At 51.0% G+C, this 16532-nt stretch overlaps 1 protein-coding gene across 1 annotated transcript in view; it reads left to right on the forward strand.

The window, feature by feature from the left end:
* Positions 1–10741, forward strand: part of SYCE3 (synaptonemal complex central element protein 3) — a 29164-nt gene extending 18423 nt beyond the window's left edge. The window contains exons 3-4 of the mRNA XM_024737637.1: positions 8589–8742; positions 10594–10741. Coding sequence (XP_024593405.1) covers positions 8589–8742; positions 10594–10741 — 302 coding nt within the window. The remainder of the gene's footprint in view (positions 1–8588; positions 8743–10593) is intronic.
* The last annotated feature ends 5791 nt before the right edge of the window (positions 10742–16532 follow it).

Below are 16532 nucleotides of genomic sequence, written 5' to 3' on the forward strand. Positions count from 1 at the left end.
GGACTACTGGGGCCAACGTGGAGCTAATTACCGAATTTATTATGTAGAACATAAAACACATCTTATTGGAAATAATAAAGCTTAGCAAGGTGGCTGAATATAAAATCAATGTACAAAAGTTAATTGCATTTTTATATACCTGCAGCAAAGAATTAGAACATATTTTTTAAGGCACCATTTATAATAGCAACAATAACAGTAACACAAACACGTACATCTATGAATTACCTTGGAAGAAGTTTAACAAGAAATATGCAAGGCCTATATGCAGAAAGTTACAAGGCTTGACTAACAGATATTAAAGACCAAAATAAATGGAGCTATAGCTGCCTTCATGAGTAGAAAGAAAATATAATAAATGTGTTCATTCTCCCCAAATTCCATCCAAGGCTTCAAAGTAGTTCTAATAAAAATCCTAATAGGGTTTTTCATGGAACTTGACAGGTTGACTCTAAAACATTTATTGGAGACTTGGGCTTCCCTGGTATTGCAGTGGTTGGGAGTCCACCTGCAGTGGTTTGAGCCCCGGTCAAAGGGGACCCCACGTGCAACGGAGCAACTAAGTCCGTGTGCCACAACTACTGAGCCTGTGCTCTGGAGCCCACGTGCCACAACTGCTGAGGCCCGCGCGCCTGGAGCCGGTGCTCCGCGACAAGAGAAGCCACCACAATGAGAAGCCCGCGCACCGCAACGAAGAGTAGCCCCCACTTGCGGCAGCTGGAGAGAGCCCGCGCACAGCAACGAAGACACAACGCAGCCAAAATTTTTTAAATTAATTAATTAAAAAAAATAAAACATTTATTGGAGACTTAAGAGCCAAAAGTAGCTAAGATACTTCTGAGAAAGACAAGGACAGGGGATTCACCCTACAGTTAGCAAAGTTTATTATAAAACTGTATAATTGACAGTGTCATATTGGCTCAGGAATAGACAAGTTGAGCAGTGGAGTACAACAGAGAGCCCAGAAACAGATACACACACACAAAATTTTATACATAACACAGGTGACATGGAAGATCAGTGGAGGAAAGAAGGGACTATTTAACAAGTAAGCTGGAAAAATTGGTTATGAATAAGAATAAAAATTTAAAATGGATCCCTGCACACACACAAACACACAGTAGCTTCAGAGTGATGAGAACTTAATTATCGAAAATAAATTTTAAAGTTTGGGAAGAAAATAGGGGAGAATATCTTTGCAACTTTGAAGGTTGGGTAGAATTTTCTAAACAAAAGGCAAAAAGTGCTAAATACAGAATAAAAGATTGAGAAATTGAACTACACTAACGTTAAGAACTTCTATTCATCAAAAGTTGATTTAAAGGTCACTTCCTCAGTCAAGTTTTTCCCGAGCACCCTTCTTGAAATTGCAGATCCTATTTTCCTAGCATCCTCAACCCTCCTTCACTGCTTTATTTTTCTCTTTAGCACCTGTTAACCTTCTAACACACTGTGTAAGTTTACTATAGGCACTATGTAAGTTTCTTGTTATTTAGTATATAATGGTCATGAGAGCAAAGACTTTTTGACATTTTTTCTCACTGCTCTGTCCCCAGAACTTAAACAGGTGCTGACCCATACTAGGTGCTTGATAGATATTTTTTCAATTGAATGATGTGTCTTAACTCCCTGACTTTTTATGCATTTTGAGAAAGCTTGTGTCTTAAGCCTCCTGGCATCTTCCTTGCCTAGTTCAGTGCTAACAGTGAAATCGTATTTGGAATGTGCTTGTTTCCCTTGGTACCCACTTGCCTGGCACAGTGAAGAGAATATAGTATGTTTTCTATATTTGTGATTGACTTTGTTCTCTTCCATGCCTGTCTGCCATAGTGTATCCCCACTTGTTATTTCCTAATGAGTCTGGTTTATTTGTTAGTTTGTTTCTCTTTATGGTTCTCTGGCAGAAAGGTTGACACCATACTTCTCAGTTCATAGCGTGTTAGCGTCACTGGCCCATGTAACAATCCTCATTTATTTGTTTATTTATGCTCTTTTTTCTCATTCCTTTTTTTGGTATATCCCTTTTTATGTGTTTCTGTAAAATGCATACTTTTTGTTTTATATCTCCAGCTTGTATCTTACTTTTTAAACTCACGACTATGTTATGAAGACCTATTTGAGTAGCCATGTGTACATGTTATCTATTACTTTTAACTGCAATATAGTATTTATTCCATGGTGAGCCACTACTTCTTGCTTCTCCATTCTTCCCGGTGATGGACACCTAGATTGTCTACAACTCTTCGTCACCAAAAACAATGCTACAATGAACATCTTCACACATCTATGCTCAAGGACCTGTGTAATCATTTTAGGGGTTACCAGATGACCTCACAGAACGGCTGAGTCAGACTCTGTTCCAACCAGCAGTGCCTGGGGTTCTTAGATCCCACGAGCTCACAGACACTTGATATTATCCAGCTTTCTAATTTTGCCAGACTAATAGGTGTAAAGTGATATCTGATTGTTTTCATTTTTCCTTCTCTAATGAATTCCAGATTCTCTTCAAATGCTTGTTAGTCTTTTGGGTTTCTCCTTAGGGAATGTAAGAAGCAGTGTATCATAAGCAGCTAAAAACATGGACACAGGTGCTTGATTACTTGGGTTAAATCCTGCCTGTGCTACTTATTAGCTGTATGACTTGGGCAAGCTGCTTAACCTCTCCGTCTGTTTCCACTTTTGAAAAATGAAGATAATTATAATATCTACATCTAATATTTAAATAAATTTTTATCGAAGTGAATTCACATAAAATTAAGTATTTTAAATAAATTAAATGCCATTCAGTGGCATTTAATACATTCATAATTTTGTGCAGCCACCAACTCTGTCAAGTTCCGCGACATTTTCATCACGCAAAAAAGACACTTCGTACCCATTAAGCAGTCACTCCCATACCTCTATTCCCAACCCCTGGCAACCACCAATCTGTTTCCATTCTCTATGGATTTACCTATTCTGGATATTTCATGTAAGAGAATCATATAATATATGACATTTTGTTTCTGGCTTCTTTCGCCTAACATAGTATTTTCAAGTTTCACCCATATTGTAGCATATTATGAGTACTTTATTCCTTTATATAGCTAAAATATATTCCGTGTATTCATCCACTGATGGATATTTGGGTTGTGTCCCAATATTTAACTACTGTGAATAGTGCCACTATGAGCATGTGTATGCGAGTATTTGTTTGAGTGCCCATTCTTTATTGTTCGGGACACTATGTAGGAGTAGAATTGCTAGGTCATGTGGTAATTCTATATCTAGCTTCCTGAAGAACATCAAACTCTTTTACACAATGGTGCATCATTTTACAACCCCACCAGCAATGCACAAGCGCTCCAGTTTCCCCACATCCGCACCAACACTTGTTATTTTCCAGGGTTTTGTTGTTGTTGCTGAATTTCTTTTATTGATTTGAAGTAATTTCTTTTTTTTTTTTTTTTTCTTGCGGTACGCGGGCCTCTCACTGTCGCGGCCTCTCCTGTTGCGGAGCACAGGCTCCAGACGCCCAGGCTCAGCGGCCATGGCTCACGGGCCCAGCCGCCAGGCGGCATGTGGGACCTTCCCGGACCAGGGCACGAACCTGCGTCCCCTGCATCGGCAGGCGGACTCTCAACCACTGTGCCACCAGGGAAGCCCTGAAGTAATTTCTTGTATATTCTAGATATTAACCCATTATCAGTTTTAAGATTGTAAATTTCTTCTATCATTTGTATGAAAATTTTGTCCATGTTGTCCTTAGTAGAAAAAAAATTTTTGATAACAAGAAATTCACCAATATTTTGCCTTATGGTTTGTGGTTTTGTTTTTGTTTTGTTTTGTTTTTTGTCACAGCTTACCCTTCCCCCTCCCCATATCCTCAAGTCCATTCTCTAGTAGGTCTGTGTCTTTATTTCTGTCTTACCCCTAGGTTCTTCATGACATTTGGTTTGTGGTTTTTAAGAAGTCCCTAGATCACAGGTATTCTTTTGATCTATAAATGTTATTTTATCTTTCATATTTATGTCTTTAATCCATCTGGAGTATACTGTCCTTTTTTCAGGAGACGTATATTTCTGAAGGATTTTTTAGTGTTACTTTCATCATATACTAAATTCCATATACACTTAGGTCTATCTCCGAGCATACTATTTTCTTTCATTGGTCTGTTTGTCTGTACCACACTATGATTTTAAAAAAGGGCTTTAGGGAATTCCCTGGTGGTCTAGTGGTTAGGACTCCGCACTTTCACTGCTGAGGGCACAGGTTCAATCCCTGGTCAGGGAACTAAGATCCCACAAGCCATTCAGTGTGGCTAAATAAATAAAACAGGGCTTTATAAGATGTCTTGATATCTAATAGGGTATATTCCCCCTTTTAGCTGTTATTTTTTTAAGATTGACTTGACTATTGGACCTCTATTCTTTCATATACACTTTTATAATTTACAAATACTGTTAGTTTTATCTCTTACCTTATATCTCTTATTTCTTTTAAATGTTTAAATTCCATTTACCAACATCTTCAATACCCATTACATTATTAGAGGCATCCTTGTTTGATTCCCAAAGGAATTTATCCACAGTTTCTCCATTAAGTATAATGTTTGCTGTAAGTTTTTGGTGTATCACCTTTACTAGGTTAAAATGTCTCCTTCTATTCCTAATTTGTTAGTTTTGATTCTCTGAAATCACAAATAAGTATTAAACTTTATTAACTGCCTTTTTTTGCATTAACTGAGATATTACTATGATTTCCCCCCTTTTATTAATGTGGTTAATTATGCTGATTGATTTTCTGATACTCAACTATCCTTGAATTTCTTTTACAAACTCTACTTGATCATAACATATTATTTTAACACATTGTTAGGTTTGGTTAGATCATATATTAGGATTTTACATCTATTTTCATGTGAGACAGACCTATAATTTTTTTTATATAATATTTGTCTTGTTTTAAAATAAACCAGCTTAGGGAAAATTATGTTTTTATTTTTGCTTATCTCTATTCTCAAATTTTCTACAGTGTAAACGGAATACTTCTATCAAATGCTTTTCTTAAAAAGTTACACCAGGGGACTTTCTTAGCAGTTCAGTGGTTAAGACTCGGAGCTTCCAGTGCAGAGGGCATGGGTTCGACCCCTGGTCAGGAAACTAGGATCCCACATGCCACGTGGTGCAGCCAAAAAATTTTTTAAAATAGTAATAATAGTAAAATAAAATTTTAAAAAAGTTAACACTAGTCCATACAGTCAGCTTATCAGTCTTCCCTCTTTTTCTTATTTCTGGAATCACTTACGTTAGATAAGAATGAAATGTTCTTCCACAGTTCAGTGGAACTCATCTGTAAAACCATTTGGGACCTGAGATTTGAGGAGGTAGACCTTCACCATTTACATTTTAAAATGTTGATTCTTCTATTTTGCCAGTGATGTGAATTAGCCTGTGGTCTGTAAACTCCAGGCTTATCTTCATCCCTTGATCGCCTGGCTCAACTAGCCTTGTCATTCCTGTTCTCTGCTTCTACCTCTTCTACTGTCAGAATACATCTCCTCACTGTATCCCTCGTTAGTCCTCCCTCTCCTACACAGATTTTTGGAACACTTTATCCTCATCCTTTACTGAACCCTGCATCTAGTGCACATCTTGACCAGTTTTTAAATTTCTGTGTGAGGACCTGGCCCTACCCAGCAGGTTATCAGAGTTTGCGGGGCGAGTCCTAACTAGCCTCTCAGAGTATCTGCTGTTCAGGCCCCTCGAGAGATTAGGACCTTGGCTTTGCTACTGCATAGGCCTTACCAAAAGCCCTCTGAGAAGGCCTGCCCTCACTACCTGGTCTAAAATAAGACTCTTCCTATCCCATTTCTCTGTCACAATACGCGTTGCTTCGCAGCTCCTTTCACAATGTGTAATTGTCTTATATGTTTATTATCTGTCTCCTCCCACTGCAACTAGTATAGAAGCTCACGAGGGCAGAGATGTGTCTGGCCTGTAGTAGACAGCTGTATCATCAGGGCTGCCTTAGCAAAATGCCGACGCAGAGCAGGTGCGCAATAAACATTGAATGAATGAAAAACTCAGGCGACATATATTTCCAAAGGATTTTCAGATGATTGTGAGTCCTTCCTATTCTATATTTTCTTTTTCTTTTTCCCTTGGATCAAATCATAAGAGGGCTATGCACTTGATATAATGTTTTAGTGTCTCATTGAATTGCCTTTTCTGAAGTGTGCTTTGGTACTGTGCCACCAGCTTTCTTTTACCAGTGCCTACAACTGTAGACATAGAAGAATGTCTTTGTATTTAAAGTAGGGATGTTGTCAAGGACATTTTCCATTATGTTACACACCTCTCATGAAATATACCTATAAGGAAATTCTTTCTTGGGGTAAAAGTGTCTTAAACAATGGGTTTGTTTTTATTTTATGGTCACTGAATCTTATAACCGAGCATGTTTCCTTCTCTGCTTTGAGCTCAGGAAACTCAGGACTAGAATTTCAGCTGCTATGTAGGACTATATGAGATTCATTTCTGTGGACTGTTTTGTTTTGTTTTGTTTACCCACCCTAGTTCTTTGTCCTGAATACCTGAATTATTTATTTTATAGTAAGAGTTTCTCCTTTCTTGAGCACCTAATATGTTGGAGACAGGCTACATACATCATCGGTTTAATCTTCACACCAAAGCCATGAGATCCGGACGTTTTCCGTCCTTTACATAAGAGGAGATGAGGTTAGTAAGTTTAAATCACTTACTCCAGGTCACACAGCCAGTGAGTGGAGAGCTGGGAAGCAGACTCTGCCCTGGCTTCAGGTCCATGCCCCACCTGCTGCCCAGGTGGCCTCACATGGTGGTCTACAGGCTTCCTGCACCAGAATTGCCCAGGATGCTTGCCAAGATGCAGGTTCCTGGGCACCATTCCCAACTTGCTACACAAGAACCTTCTTTGAGTTCTGAGAGGGGCCAGTGGTCTACATTTTAACAGGTGTCCCAAGTGGCTCTCATACTTCCAGAAGATCGAGAATCCCTGTGCTAGCTATATATCATAGGCCCTCTGTCTGCTGAGGTGTACCGCACGTATCTCTGTCTGTTGAGGTGTACCGCACGTATCTCTGTCTGTTGAGGTGTGCTGCACGTATCTCTGTCTGTTGAGGTGTACCGCACGTATCTCTGTCTGTTGAGGTGTACCGCACGTATCTCTGTCTGCTGAGGTGTACCGCACGTATCTCTGTCTGTTGAGGTGTGCTGCACGTATCTCTGTCTGCTGAGGTGTACCGCACGTATCTCTGTGTGTTGAGGTGTACCGCACGTATCTCTGTCTGCTGAGGTGTACCGCACGTATCTCTGTCTGTTGAGGTGTACTGCACGTATCTCTGTCTGCTGAGGTGTACCGCACGTATCTCTGTCTGCTGAGGTGTACCGCACGTATCTCTGTCTGCTGAGGTGTACTGCACGTATCTCTTCTAACACTTTTTCCCTAAACAAACAGATGCCACTTTCTATAAACTTCAAGTCTGCCACACTGCTGACCTCGGTTGTGTGTAGACATACATGTGCATTTGTTATTAATCATTCTGCCTATCTCTTTTTTTTTTTTTCATTCTACTTGCAGGATCTTAGTTCCCTGACCAGGGATTTAACCCACGGCCTCAGCAGTGAAAGTGCGGGGTCCTAACCACTGGACTGCCAGGGAATTCCCTGCCTATCTCTTCTTTGGTTCATTTCCTGAAGGACATAGTTTCCCAAAGTATCCAGCATTTTTTAACCCAGACAGGAGAGGTTCTAAGGAGATGTATTTACTGCACAGAGAGACAACCCTGTTCTTCATAGTTCTAAAGGGGAGAACCACACCAGTGGGGGGCGGGTGCTGCAGAGGGAAGAGGTGGGGGTGGGGCTTCTGCACACACCATTGGATTTGTACAGGAAGCACATGTTCACCTATAGGCCCAGGGGATGCGGCCCTCAAGTTGCTCTCAAAGGGAAAGAGCAAGAAAGGTGGTCAGTGCAGTGGTGAGCACCAAAGGACACCTAACATGGAACTTGGCAAACCTTCCCAGAAGGAGGAGCCCCTGGACTGGCCTTATTGAAAGCAGAGAGGTGCCAAGGTGGAGGTGGGCAGGCATCCCAGGCCAATGAGCACGAGATAACCTGAGGCTCTAGCCTTGGGGGAGTGAGAGTGGTCAGCCCTACCTGAGTATGTGAGCTTGGGCAGGGTTATGACTTCTTGGGGGTCACCCGGCAACCACTAGCTGTGAACTGCAGATAGGTAAGGACCTGTGTTTACTCTCATTTTTCCTAACATTTCATGTCAGATTGGCCTCCAACCTTTTAGTGTTGTGGGCTGGTGTATCCAGAAGTTAAGGCTTGTGTGAGATTAGGGAAGGTTCATTACTGCTTTTCGTAGAGAGGAGTTTTAATAGGGTTGTCATGAGCCCTGTAACGCATGGCCGACCCGCTTTCTCTCCTTCGAGTAATTGGGTGACTCAGCACGTCCTGTCCCCAGGATGCTGGGCATGAGCGGAGGCGCCCAGCCCTTGCTGGGGGGCTCCAGCGCTGCGGCAGCCCCCTGTGGCCTGACCAGGGCCTGTCTGGTTGTTGCAGTGCAGGCCACGTGGATGGCCTATGACATGGTGGTGATGCGCACCAACCCCACACTGGCGGAGTCCATGCGGCGGCTGGAGGACGCCTTCCTCAACTGCAAGGAGGAGTTGGAGAAGAACTGGCAGGAGCTGTTCGATGAGACCAAGCGAGCGCAGGAGGCCCGCCCACCCCACACGGCCTGAGCAGGCTTGGCAGAGTAGCAGCGGCCCCGGAGCAGGGCTGTGCGCAGAGCTTGTTTCTCAGTAAACTTCTTTCCAAGCACAACCTAAGGACCCTTTCTGTCCCACCCAGCTGCATAACAAACCTTGTGGACAGCACATGAGAAGGGCGAGATGCAGAGGCTCTCGATGAAGTAGACGTACTCAGTGCCAGTGGTGCCGAACTTAGAATAAAAAAACTAAAAGGGAGCCAGACGGGGACAAACCAGGTCAGAGGGTGGGACAGGCAGCAGTATTCAGTCAGATTTATTTACCTTCCTACTGTGAGTTCCAAAGCGAATAAGGGGGAACATTAGTTATTCAGTTGTGTATTTGGGGCACCAGGCTGGGCACTCTCGAGTGTGTCCTTATGTTCTCACAGCCCCGTTTCAGACAAGAAAAGCAATGTTAGATGTCTCTTCCAATCCACACAGCTAATAAGGGGCAGAACGAGGGCGAAACCCAGGCCTCACCTAGGAAGGGGGCTGGTGGGAAGTGGGGCAGGCTTCTGGAGGGGCTGAGCCGGCAGGAGAGACCCCACCAGGCTGCAGAGGGGTATGAGCTGAGTGGTCCTGCACGGCCTGGGCTGGGGTCTGGGCAGGGGATAGAGCCAGCAGGGCACTTTCACAGACAAGGGTTCTAGGCCCTTGAGGTCAGTCAGACAAAAGAGGGCTTCAGAGCTGTTCCAGGGGAGAGCCAACCAGGCTCCCAGAGGCCTCAGGACAGGTAGAAAGTCCCAGAGGCAAGGATTTTTTCCTGGGGACTTGTTTGCTCCCTGGTCCCCCTTCCCACCCCCTTGAGGGCTCCTTGCCTGGCCTGGAGCCCCAGGGACAGACCCTAGGAAGCAGAATGTGTTCCCAGCCATCTCCTTCCTCGGCTCAGGGGTTGCCAGGCTCCTCAGTGGGCCAAGTCCTGGTGCCCAGGGACACGTCAGGCTCTCGGAGCCCAGGGAGTCCCACAGGCAGGTAATTCCCAGGCAGTGGGGTGGTGCTGTGAGAGAGGATCTCTGTCTGGAGGAGGGTGGGTGAGCCAGCAGAGGCGCTGGGTAACCAGAGAGGGAATTAAGTCCTAGAGGAAGGAAGCAGCATGGGTGTGGTGGGAGGTAGGATACCAGGCTAGGGACACCCAGCGACCAGCTCCCAGGTGCGGGGAGCCTGGGCTCTGAGGGGAGAGGCTTAGGGGAGGGGAGCAGGTGGAAGGCGGAGTCAGGAGGCTTATTAGAACAGAAAAGGAAAGTTGTCCCGGGAACAAGGGCAGAAAGTTCTGGATCACAGCCTCCTCCCTGTGCCCCTCCTGCCCTCAGACTCCGCCCCAGGGTCTCCCCGGAGAGCAGTGCTGAAGTCCCTGGTGTTCCAGCAGCCACTCAGAGGGCAGTCTGCAGCGGGTCCACGGGGGGCAGCGTCAGGATGAATGGGCAGAGGACCCCTTTGGCCCCCGGGGGAAAAGGCTTTAGCTCCTTGGCCTGGAACTGGGCGGTTCCCTCGGAGACCGTGAAGGTGGCTGTGACCTGGTGGTTGAGGCAGTAAATGGTGTTGCCCAGCACGGCGCAGCGGAGCGGGGCGGGGTCGGGCAGGGGCAGGGAGGCGGCCCGGCTCCAGGAGCTTGTCACGGTGTTGTAGCGCATCACCGCGGCGCCCACGCCCCGCAGCAGGTCGAAGCGGTACAGGAAGCCCCCCAGAGCCACAATGTCGCTGGACCGCCGGTGGCTGGCACTGTAGGGGCACTCGTCCCACGCGTCCTTCGTGGGGCTGTACCTGAGCAGGCGGTAGAAGAGGTGGCCGCCGGTAACATAAATGTCCCCCCGGCAGGCCACAGCTTCGTGAGCCACGGGGAAGCTGCCTGCAGGGAGGGGCGCACAGGAGGTCCAGGCGTCTGTGCGCGGGTCGTAGCGCTCCATGCTGTACAGACACTCGCCCCCAATGGCGTAGAGCAGCCCGTCCAGCGCCACCAGTTTGAGCTGGGCACGCGCCTGCCGCATGGGCCGCACCTGGCTCCAGATGTCGGTCAGAGGGTTGTAGCAGAAGACCTCGTTGGAGCAGACGGCCTCGGCACCGGATCCACGGATGCCCCCCGCCAGGAACAGATAGTTGTGTAGGGTGCAGAGACCGCAGCCCCGGAGCGGGGCCTCCTGGGGCACCTGGGTCAGGGGCCGCCACGCGTTCTCCCGGGGGTGGAACACGTACAGGAACGTGCGGGGAGGCGGGGGCACGGGCCGCACCGCGTGAGTTTCTTCCACCCCACGAGGGTCCCTTGTGAGCCCCGAGCGGCTCACCCGGTAGAGGCTGGGCAGCACGAGGACCCCCAGCACCGCCTGGCCCCGGCTGGTCCGAAGGCTCAGGATACGCTCCCGGTCAGCGCCACTCAGCTGCCGGTAGAGGCTCGGGTCTCCCAGCACGTGTAGCAGATTGTCACTCATCCAGGCATAGGTCTCCTGGGCAAGGCGGGGGTCCCCGTGCTGCTGGGCAAAGGCCAGTGCCTCCAGGCAGCTGCCCAGGTCCAGCCATCGCTGCAGAGCCGCTGCCGCCGAGGATCTGGGCTTCTGGGGCCCCTCCACCACCCCCCAGGCCCCCCGCCTCTGCAGAAACACCATGAGTTTTCGGGCCTCCTTCTGCTTCTCAGTGAGGACCTGCCCGCTGCCTGCAGGGCTGGGCCCCTCCCCGGGCTCCTGTCCTCGGCGCTGCCCTGGGGCCGCTGGGCTGGCCTCACGCTCAGAGCTCTGGGATATTTCGCACAAGCTGCGTTTCCGTGGCCGAGGGACAGGCTGTGAGTCCTGCCTTGTAACTGGGGAGGGTGCAGAGCCAGGCTGGGTCTGCTCCGGTGGCCGTGAGGGGGCCCTGGGTTCTGCAGTACCAGATGGCAGCGAGTCTGGATGTTTCTCCTCAATTCTCTCCCCTCTTGGGCCTGAGGGAGGGCCTGCGGTGGGAGCCTCCTTGGTCTCGGTGCTGCTCTGCTGTGGCCGAGCTCCAGCCTCAGCCAGGCCCCCTGTGCCTGCCCCTGTGACCAGTCCAGCCGAGCCATGCCTGTCCTCACGGCTGGGGACGGCCTCTTCAGGGGAAGAGCCAGACTCTCTGTTCTCAGAGGGTGTGGAAGTGCTGGGATCTCTGGGGCTCTCCAGAGCTGCCCTTGGGACTGTCCCTTGGGGCCTCTCTGGCCTGGGGAAGGGGTGACTCCTAAGAACCATCGAAATAAGGTTTCCCCAGCTAGTTGAGAACTGCCCCTCCTGACTGCCCTTGCAGAGAACCACACTGGGCTTCTGAGGTGCAAGCCTTGACCCACTAGCAGGCCCAGGGGCTGCAGCTGTGACAGGGGATGGGCCTGGGGCAGGGGATGGGCCTGGGGCAGGGGCTGCAGCTGTGACAGGGGATGGGCCTGGGGCAGGGGATGGGCCTGGGGCAGGGGCTGCAGCTGTGACAGGGGATGGGCCTGGGGCAGGGGATGGCATGGCTTTGAGATTTTCATCCTCAGCAGGACCCTGGCCAACTCTGGGGGGCAAAGAGACTGACAGAGAAGAGTTCAGAAGAGTTGGGGCTACAGGTAAGAGACCTGGATGGGGATGTGCTGTGGGTGGGAGGGGTTTAGGGGTGTGTGAAGAGGACGTGAGGGAGGGGCTTGAGGAGGGCACGCAGCTGCGAACCTCTGCAGCTCGCTTCCCTCTGTCAGAGCCGCCAGCCACCTGGCCTTGCAGGGATCCTCTCCCTTCTCTAACACTGTGGCCCTCTTGCTCCTTTGTCCCTTCAGGCCCTGAACTGAAGAAAAGGTGGTCTCCAGAGCCGTTAGCCCCAGCCTCACCCGCAGTGCTGGCCTCTGTGGTCCCCTCCCCTTGGGACAAGGGTCGGTGTCCCCCCTGTGGCCCCTCTTGTGATAGGCCCATGGAGCCTGGGGCCTCGCTGAAGCTCCCGGTGACAAGGACCTCCCTCCTCACCCGGGGCCAACCTTCCACGGAGGCTGGGGACCTCTGAGACTCCCTGGGGGCCAGGGTCCCAGCCTCCCTGCTCTCAGTAGCTTTGACTCCTGAGTCCAGAGCTAGGACTGGGGCTGGTTGGGGGCTGCTCTTCCCAGGCCCCCTCTCTGAGACATCCATCGGGGGACTAGTCTTCAGGGTGTACGATGGGGGCAGCTCCTGGGGCAAAGGGAGCCCCTGGGAGCCCGCGGGGAGGCCACTGGCTCCACCCACAGAATCCCACACACTCACCACAGTGCCCAGGGACAGGGGGTCCAGCCTTGGGGAGCGGCAGGTTCTCTCTCCTGAGCTGCGGTCCACCTGCCACCGGCGGCTGCCTGGGCCCCTCCCCAGTGAGCCCGGTGACGCCACACCTTGCTGCCAGGGGCTGGTGTCCCGTTGCACCATGTGGACGAGGGCCTGGTGAGCTGGTGCCTTGGCTTGGACGCCTCCTGCTTCTACCTGCACCTCCACTTCTCCGCCAGGACTCCGGGGGGTGAAGTGTATCAGGAGGGGGGCAGACGTCCCCTCTGCTTTGCTCTGACCCAGGAGGGCAGCACCTGGCCTGCGAGGCTCCCTTCCTTTTCCTCGGGGGGCTTCTGGAGTGGCATTACCACGCTGCTGTCCCAAGGCCCCTCCGCTGGCCACCTCACCAGGTGTCTTGAGTGGAGGTGTAGCTGTAGCAGCCAGACCTTCACCTCGCGGGGGCTCCTGATCCTGGGCCCCTGCTGCAGCTGGACTCCCCTGGCCACGTCCTGGAGGGTGTGGCTTCTCCTGCCCTGGGCTGTGTCCCTCGACACCACCACTGACCTTGGATTTCGGGGGCAGGGCTGTCCCAGGTCCTCCCACCTGTGAAGGTCGAGGGGCTGTGGATGCTGGACCTGCCGCCTCCTGGTCCTGCCCAGAGCCAAACCAGTGCAAAGCTAGCGCCGTGGCGGCCACCACAGCCAGCGCCAGCAGGGTCAGCACGACGCCATCCCAGTCTTCGTCCCCATCCCCGTCCCAGCCCCAGCCGGGGCTGTCAGCCTCCAAGACGCCCTGGGTCATGGTCTGGGCGGAGACCCAGCGTGAGGAGCTGGGCAGCAGGCTGGGAGCTATGTGCTGCGCACACCAGGTCCTGCTTCAGGCCTGGGTGCCACCTGGTGTCGCGCAGATGGCATCTGTGACGTGCCCCGCCCAGAGGGCTGCCCAGTTAAGGTGGCCCTGTGCTGGGGCCAGTGCACCGCCCAACCTGGGAGGGGTGGGTCTCTGTGTCTGCACCCGGGCTTGGGTGTTGTTAGGAGGGCCTGGCTGGAGGTATCAGAAGACAGCATAACCCACGGCAGCTCCAGGAGCTCAGGGGCGTCCCCAGGCCCCTGCCCAGCTCCTGCCCCTTCCCTTTTTCCATAGCTTCCAATGGCAAATGGCAGCGTTCCTCAGCGCTCTTCTGGCATCCCAGCCGACCCACTTCTGCCTAAGAGACCCTCACACCCCCAAACTCATCCCACACCCCCGTGCCCCTCCTCTGAGCTCGGGGCCAGCCTCAGGGGGCTCTGGCGGGGAAGAGTTACCCACAGGAAGATGTTATCTGTAGCTGCAGCAACACGATGAGGCCCTGATGAAATTACCAGAAACCGGAGAAGACTATTCCACTCTTGGCCAGGGTGGGGGGGGTCTCCCTGAGGAGGGGGACCATGGGGGCAACACTGCCCTCCACACAGATGGGCTGCCGGGAAGGTGCACAGGTGTGAAGCAGAGGCTGGCGCTTCTCCCTCCCAGATACGCAGGTGCTTGGGGGGGCCGAGGCCGACTCTCCCTTCCCCTCCTCCAGCAGCCTCTGGACTCTCCGTACCCTGAGTTCAGCAGAGATGGGATGGTTGTCAACAGGAATTTTTAAGCTCTCACTAATAAAGAGTGAACAAAGCAAAGAAAATCCAAAAGTTGTGTTTTCCTCTTTATTGGCCTGGTTTATCACAACCTTCTAGAGCCCTTGGGCCTCCCTCTGGGCCATCTTGACTGCCAAACGCCACTCTCACGCAGTGGAGAACCCTGAGCCCCCGCCAGCTCCATCTCCCATCACCACTCAGCCCTGGGAGACTTCACAAACCCTCCTCTGGCCCCGAGGCTCTATCAGTCTGACTTCTGGTGCCTCATCTCAGGCCTCAGCCTTCCCTCGTCCACCCCCTCCCTCCTCGCCAGGACTCAGGCCCCTCACAGGCCGGCGTGTAGGTGCCCTGCAGCACTTGGCTTCTCAGGGGACAAGCCTTGTCTCCTCCATCTGCTTCTCACTTAAGCCGAGGAGTAAGTGTCAGGACAGGTGCCATGTGGGACCCAGATATGAAAAAGAGCCTGGAGCTCCTGGGACAAAGGCAGGCCCCCAAGACACGTACTTGTTCCTTCTTCAGGGACAGAGAACTCTCCCTGACTCAGGCAGTGAGATGGCCAAGCCATGTCCCTGGCACCCAGCCTGGGTTCTGCTGAGCCTCAGGTATCTCACCCACCTGTCCCCTCCCAGCCTCCCTCCTCCCCGAGCGTATTAAGTGACAGTAAGAGGAAGGATGGAAGGGGGCCCTGCCTTAAGGTGGACCTCAAGCTGGTGGCAGGCTTTCTGGATGCCGCCCTTATTCTCTGTCCTGGTCCCAGGCTCTGCCTCTTGGTTAAGTTTGGGGTCCAACAACCTTGAGAGGATGGAGATGACACCATCGTCTGCACCTCTGTATCGGCCATGTGGTGTCCACCACGCATCTCCACCCAGTACCTGAAGACCCCTGTTGTCGGTCTGAGCACCAGGCTGCGGCCAGAGAACACGTGTCCACTAGGGGTACCTTAGGACACCAACTTCACAAGGTGCTGAGGACCGTGACAGGTCCTAGAGACACACAGGTGACCAAGGAAGGGTCTAGTCCCCTCCTCTGTGGAAAGGAAACACCTGACTTTGTCAAAACCCTTGACTTTGTCAAGGGCAAACCCTGCCCTTCGTGGAGCAGCTCCCTACTGGGAAGGTGAATGGAGACATGTTACCGCCCAAAACAGTGGGAGTTTTGCCCTCTTTCCATAGAGAGTAAAAATGTGGCACTGCTGAAAAGGTGACAGAACTTCAGAAGCACACAGGATCACCCACAGAAATTGTGAAACATGAGTAATGGTTCTGGTTGTGCTATGATGGCATAAATATCATAGATTCCCATTGAGGTAAAAATAAAGATCAAAAATATGGGTCCCAGGAAAGTCTGACCTGTAGCAGCCTCCTCAGAGCTCCATTTCCAGTTGCCTGCTGAGGCAGGACCCCTGTCCCAGTCGCTCCAAGGAATAGAGGGATTTGGGCCTATGGACCCAGAGATCCTGTTTCCTCAGAGACAACACAAGCAAAACAGGAATGGAGGCAGTCACCTGCTTGCCAGCAACCATGACCAATGCAGCTGGGAGTCCGGGAGGTGGGGAAATCCATCCACATGAGCTGATCCACTGCAGCACTCACAGGAAGACCCTCACTAACTGGTCACCAAGCCCCAACTACGCTAGATCCCATGGTGCCTTTCTGAAACATTTGGTGGAGGAAAAGCCTAGTGTGATGAAGACATGATTCCACATGGAGAGCTAAATACAAATGGACAGCTAATATAAATAAGATGGTAGAGGGGCTTCCCTGGTGGCGCAGTGGTTGGGAGTCCGCCTGCCGATGCAGGGGACGCGGGTTCGTGCCCCGGTCCTGGAGGATCCCATGTGCCGCGGAGCGGCTGGGCCCGTGAGCCATGGCCGCTGGGCCTGCACTTCTGGAGCCTGTGCTCCGCAGCGGGAGAGGCCACAGCAGTGAGAGGCCCGCGTACC

Source organism: Neophocaena asiaeorientalis, unplaced genomic scaffold, assembly GCF_003031525.2.
Source record: "Neophocaena asiaeorientalis asiaeorientalis breed wild unplaced genomic scaffold, Neophocaena_asiaeorientalis_V1.1 scaffold242, whole genome shotgun sequence".
In the NCBI taxonomy this organism is placed as follows: Eukaryota; Metazoa; Chordata; class Mammalia; order Artiodactyla; family Phocoenidae; genus Neophocaena; species Neophocaena asiaeorientalis.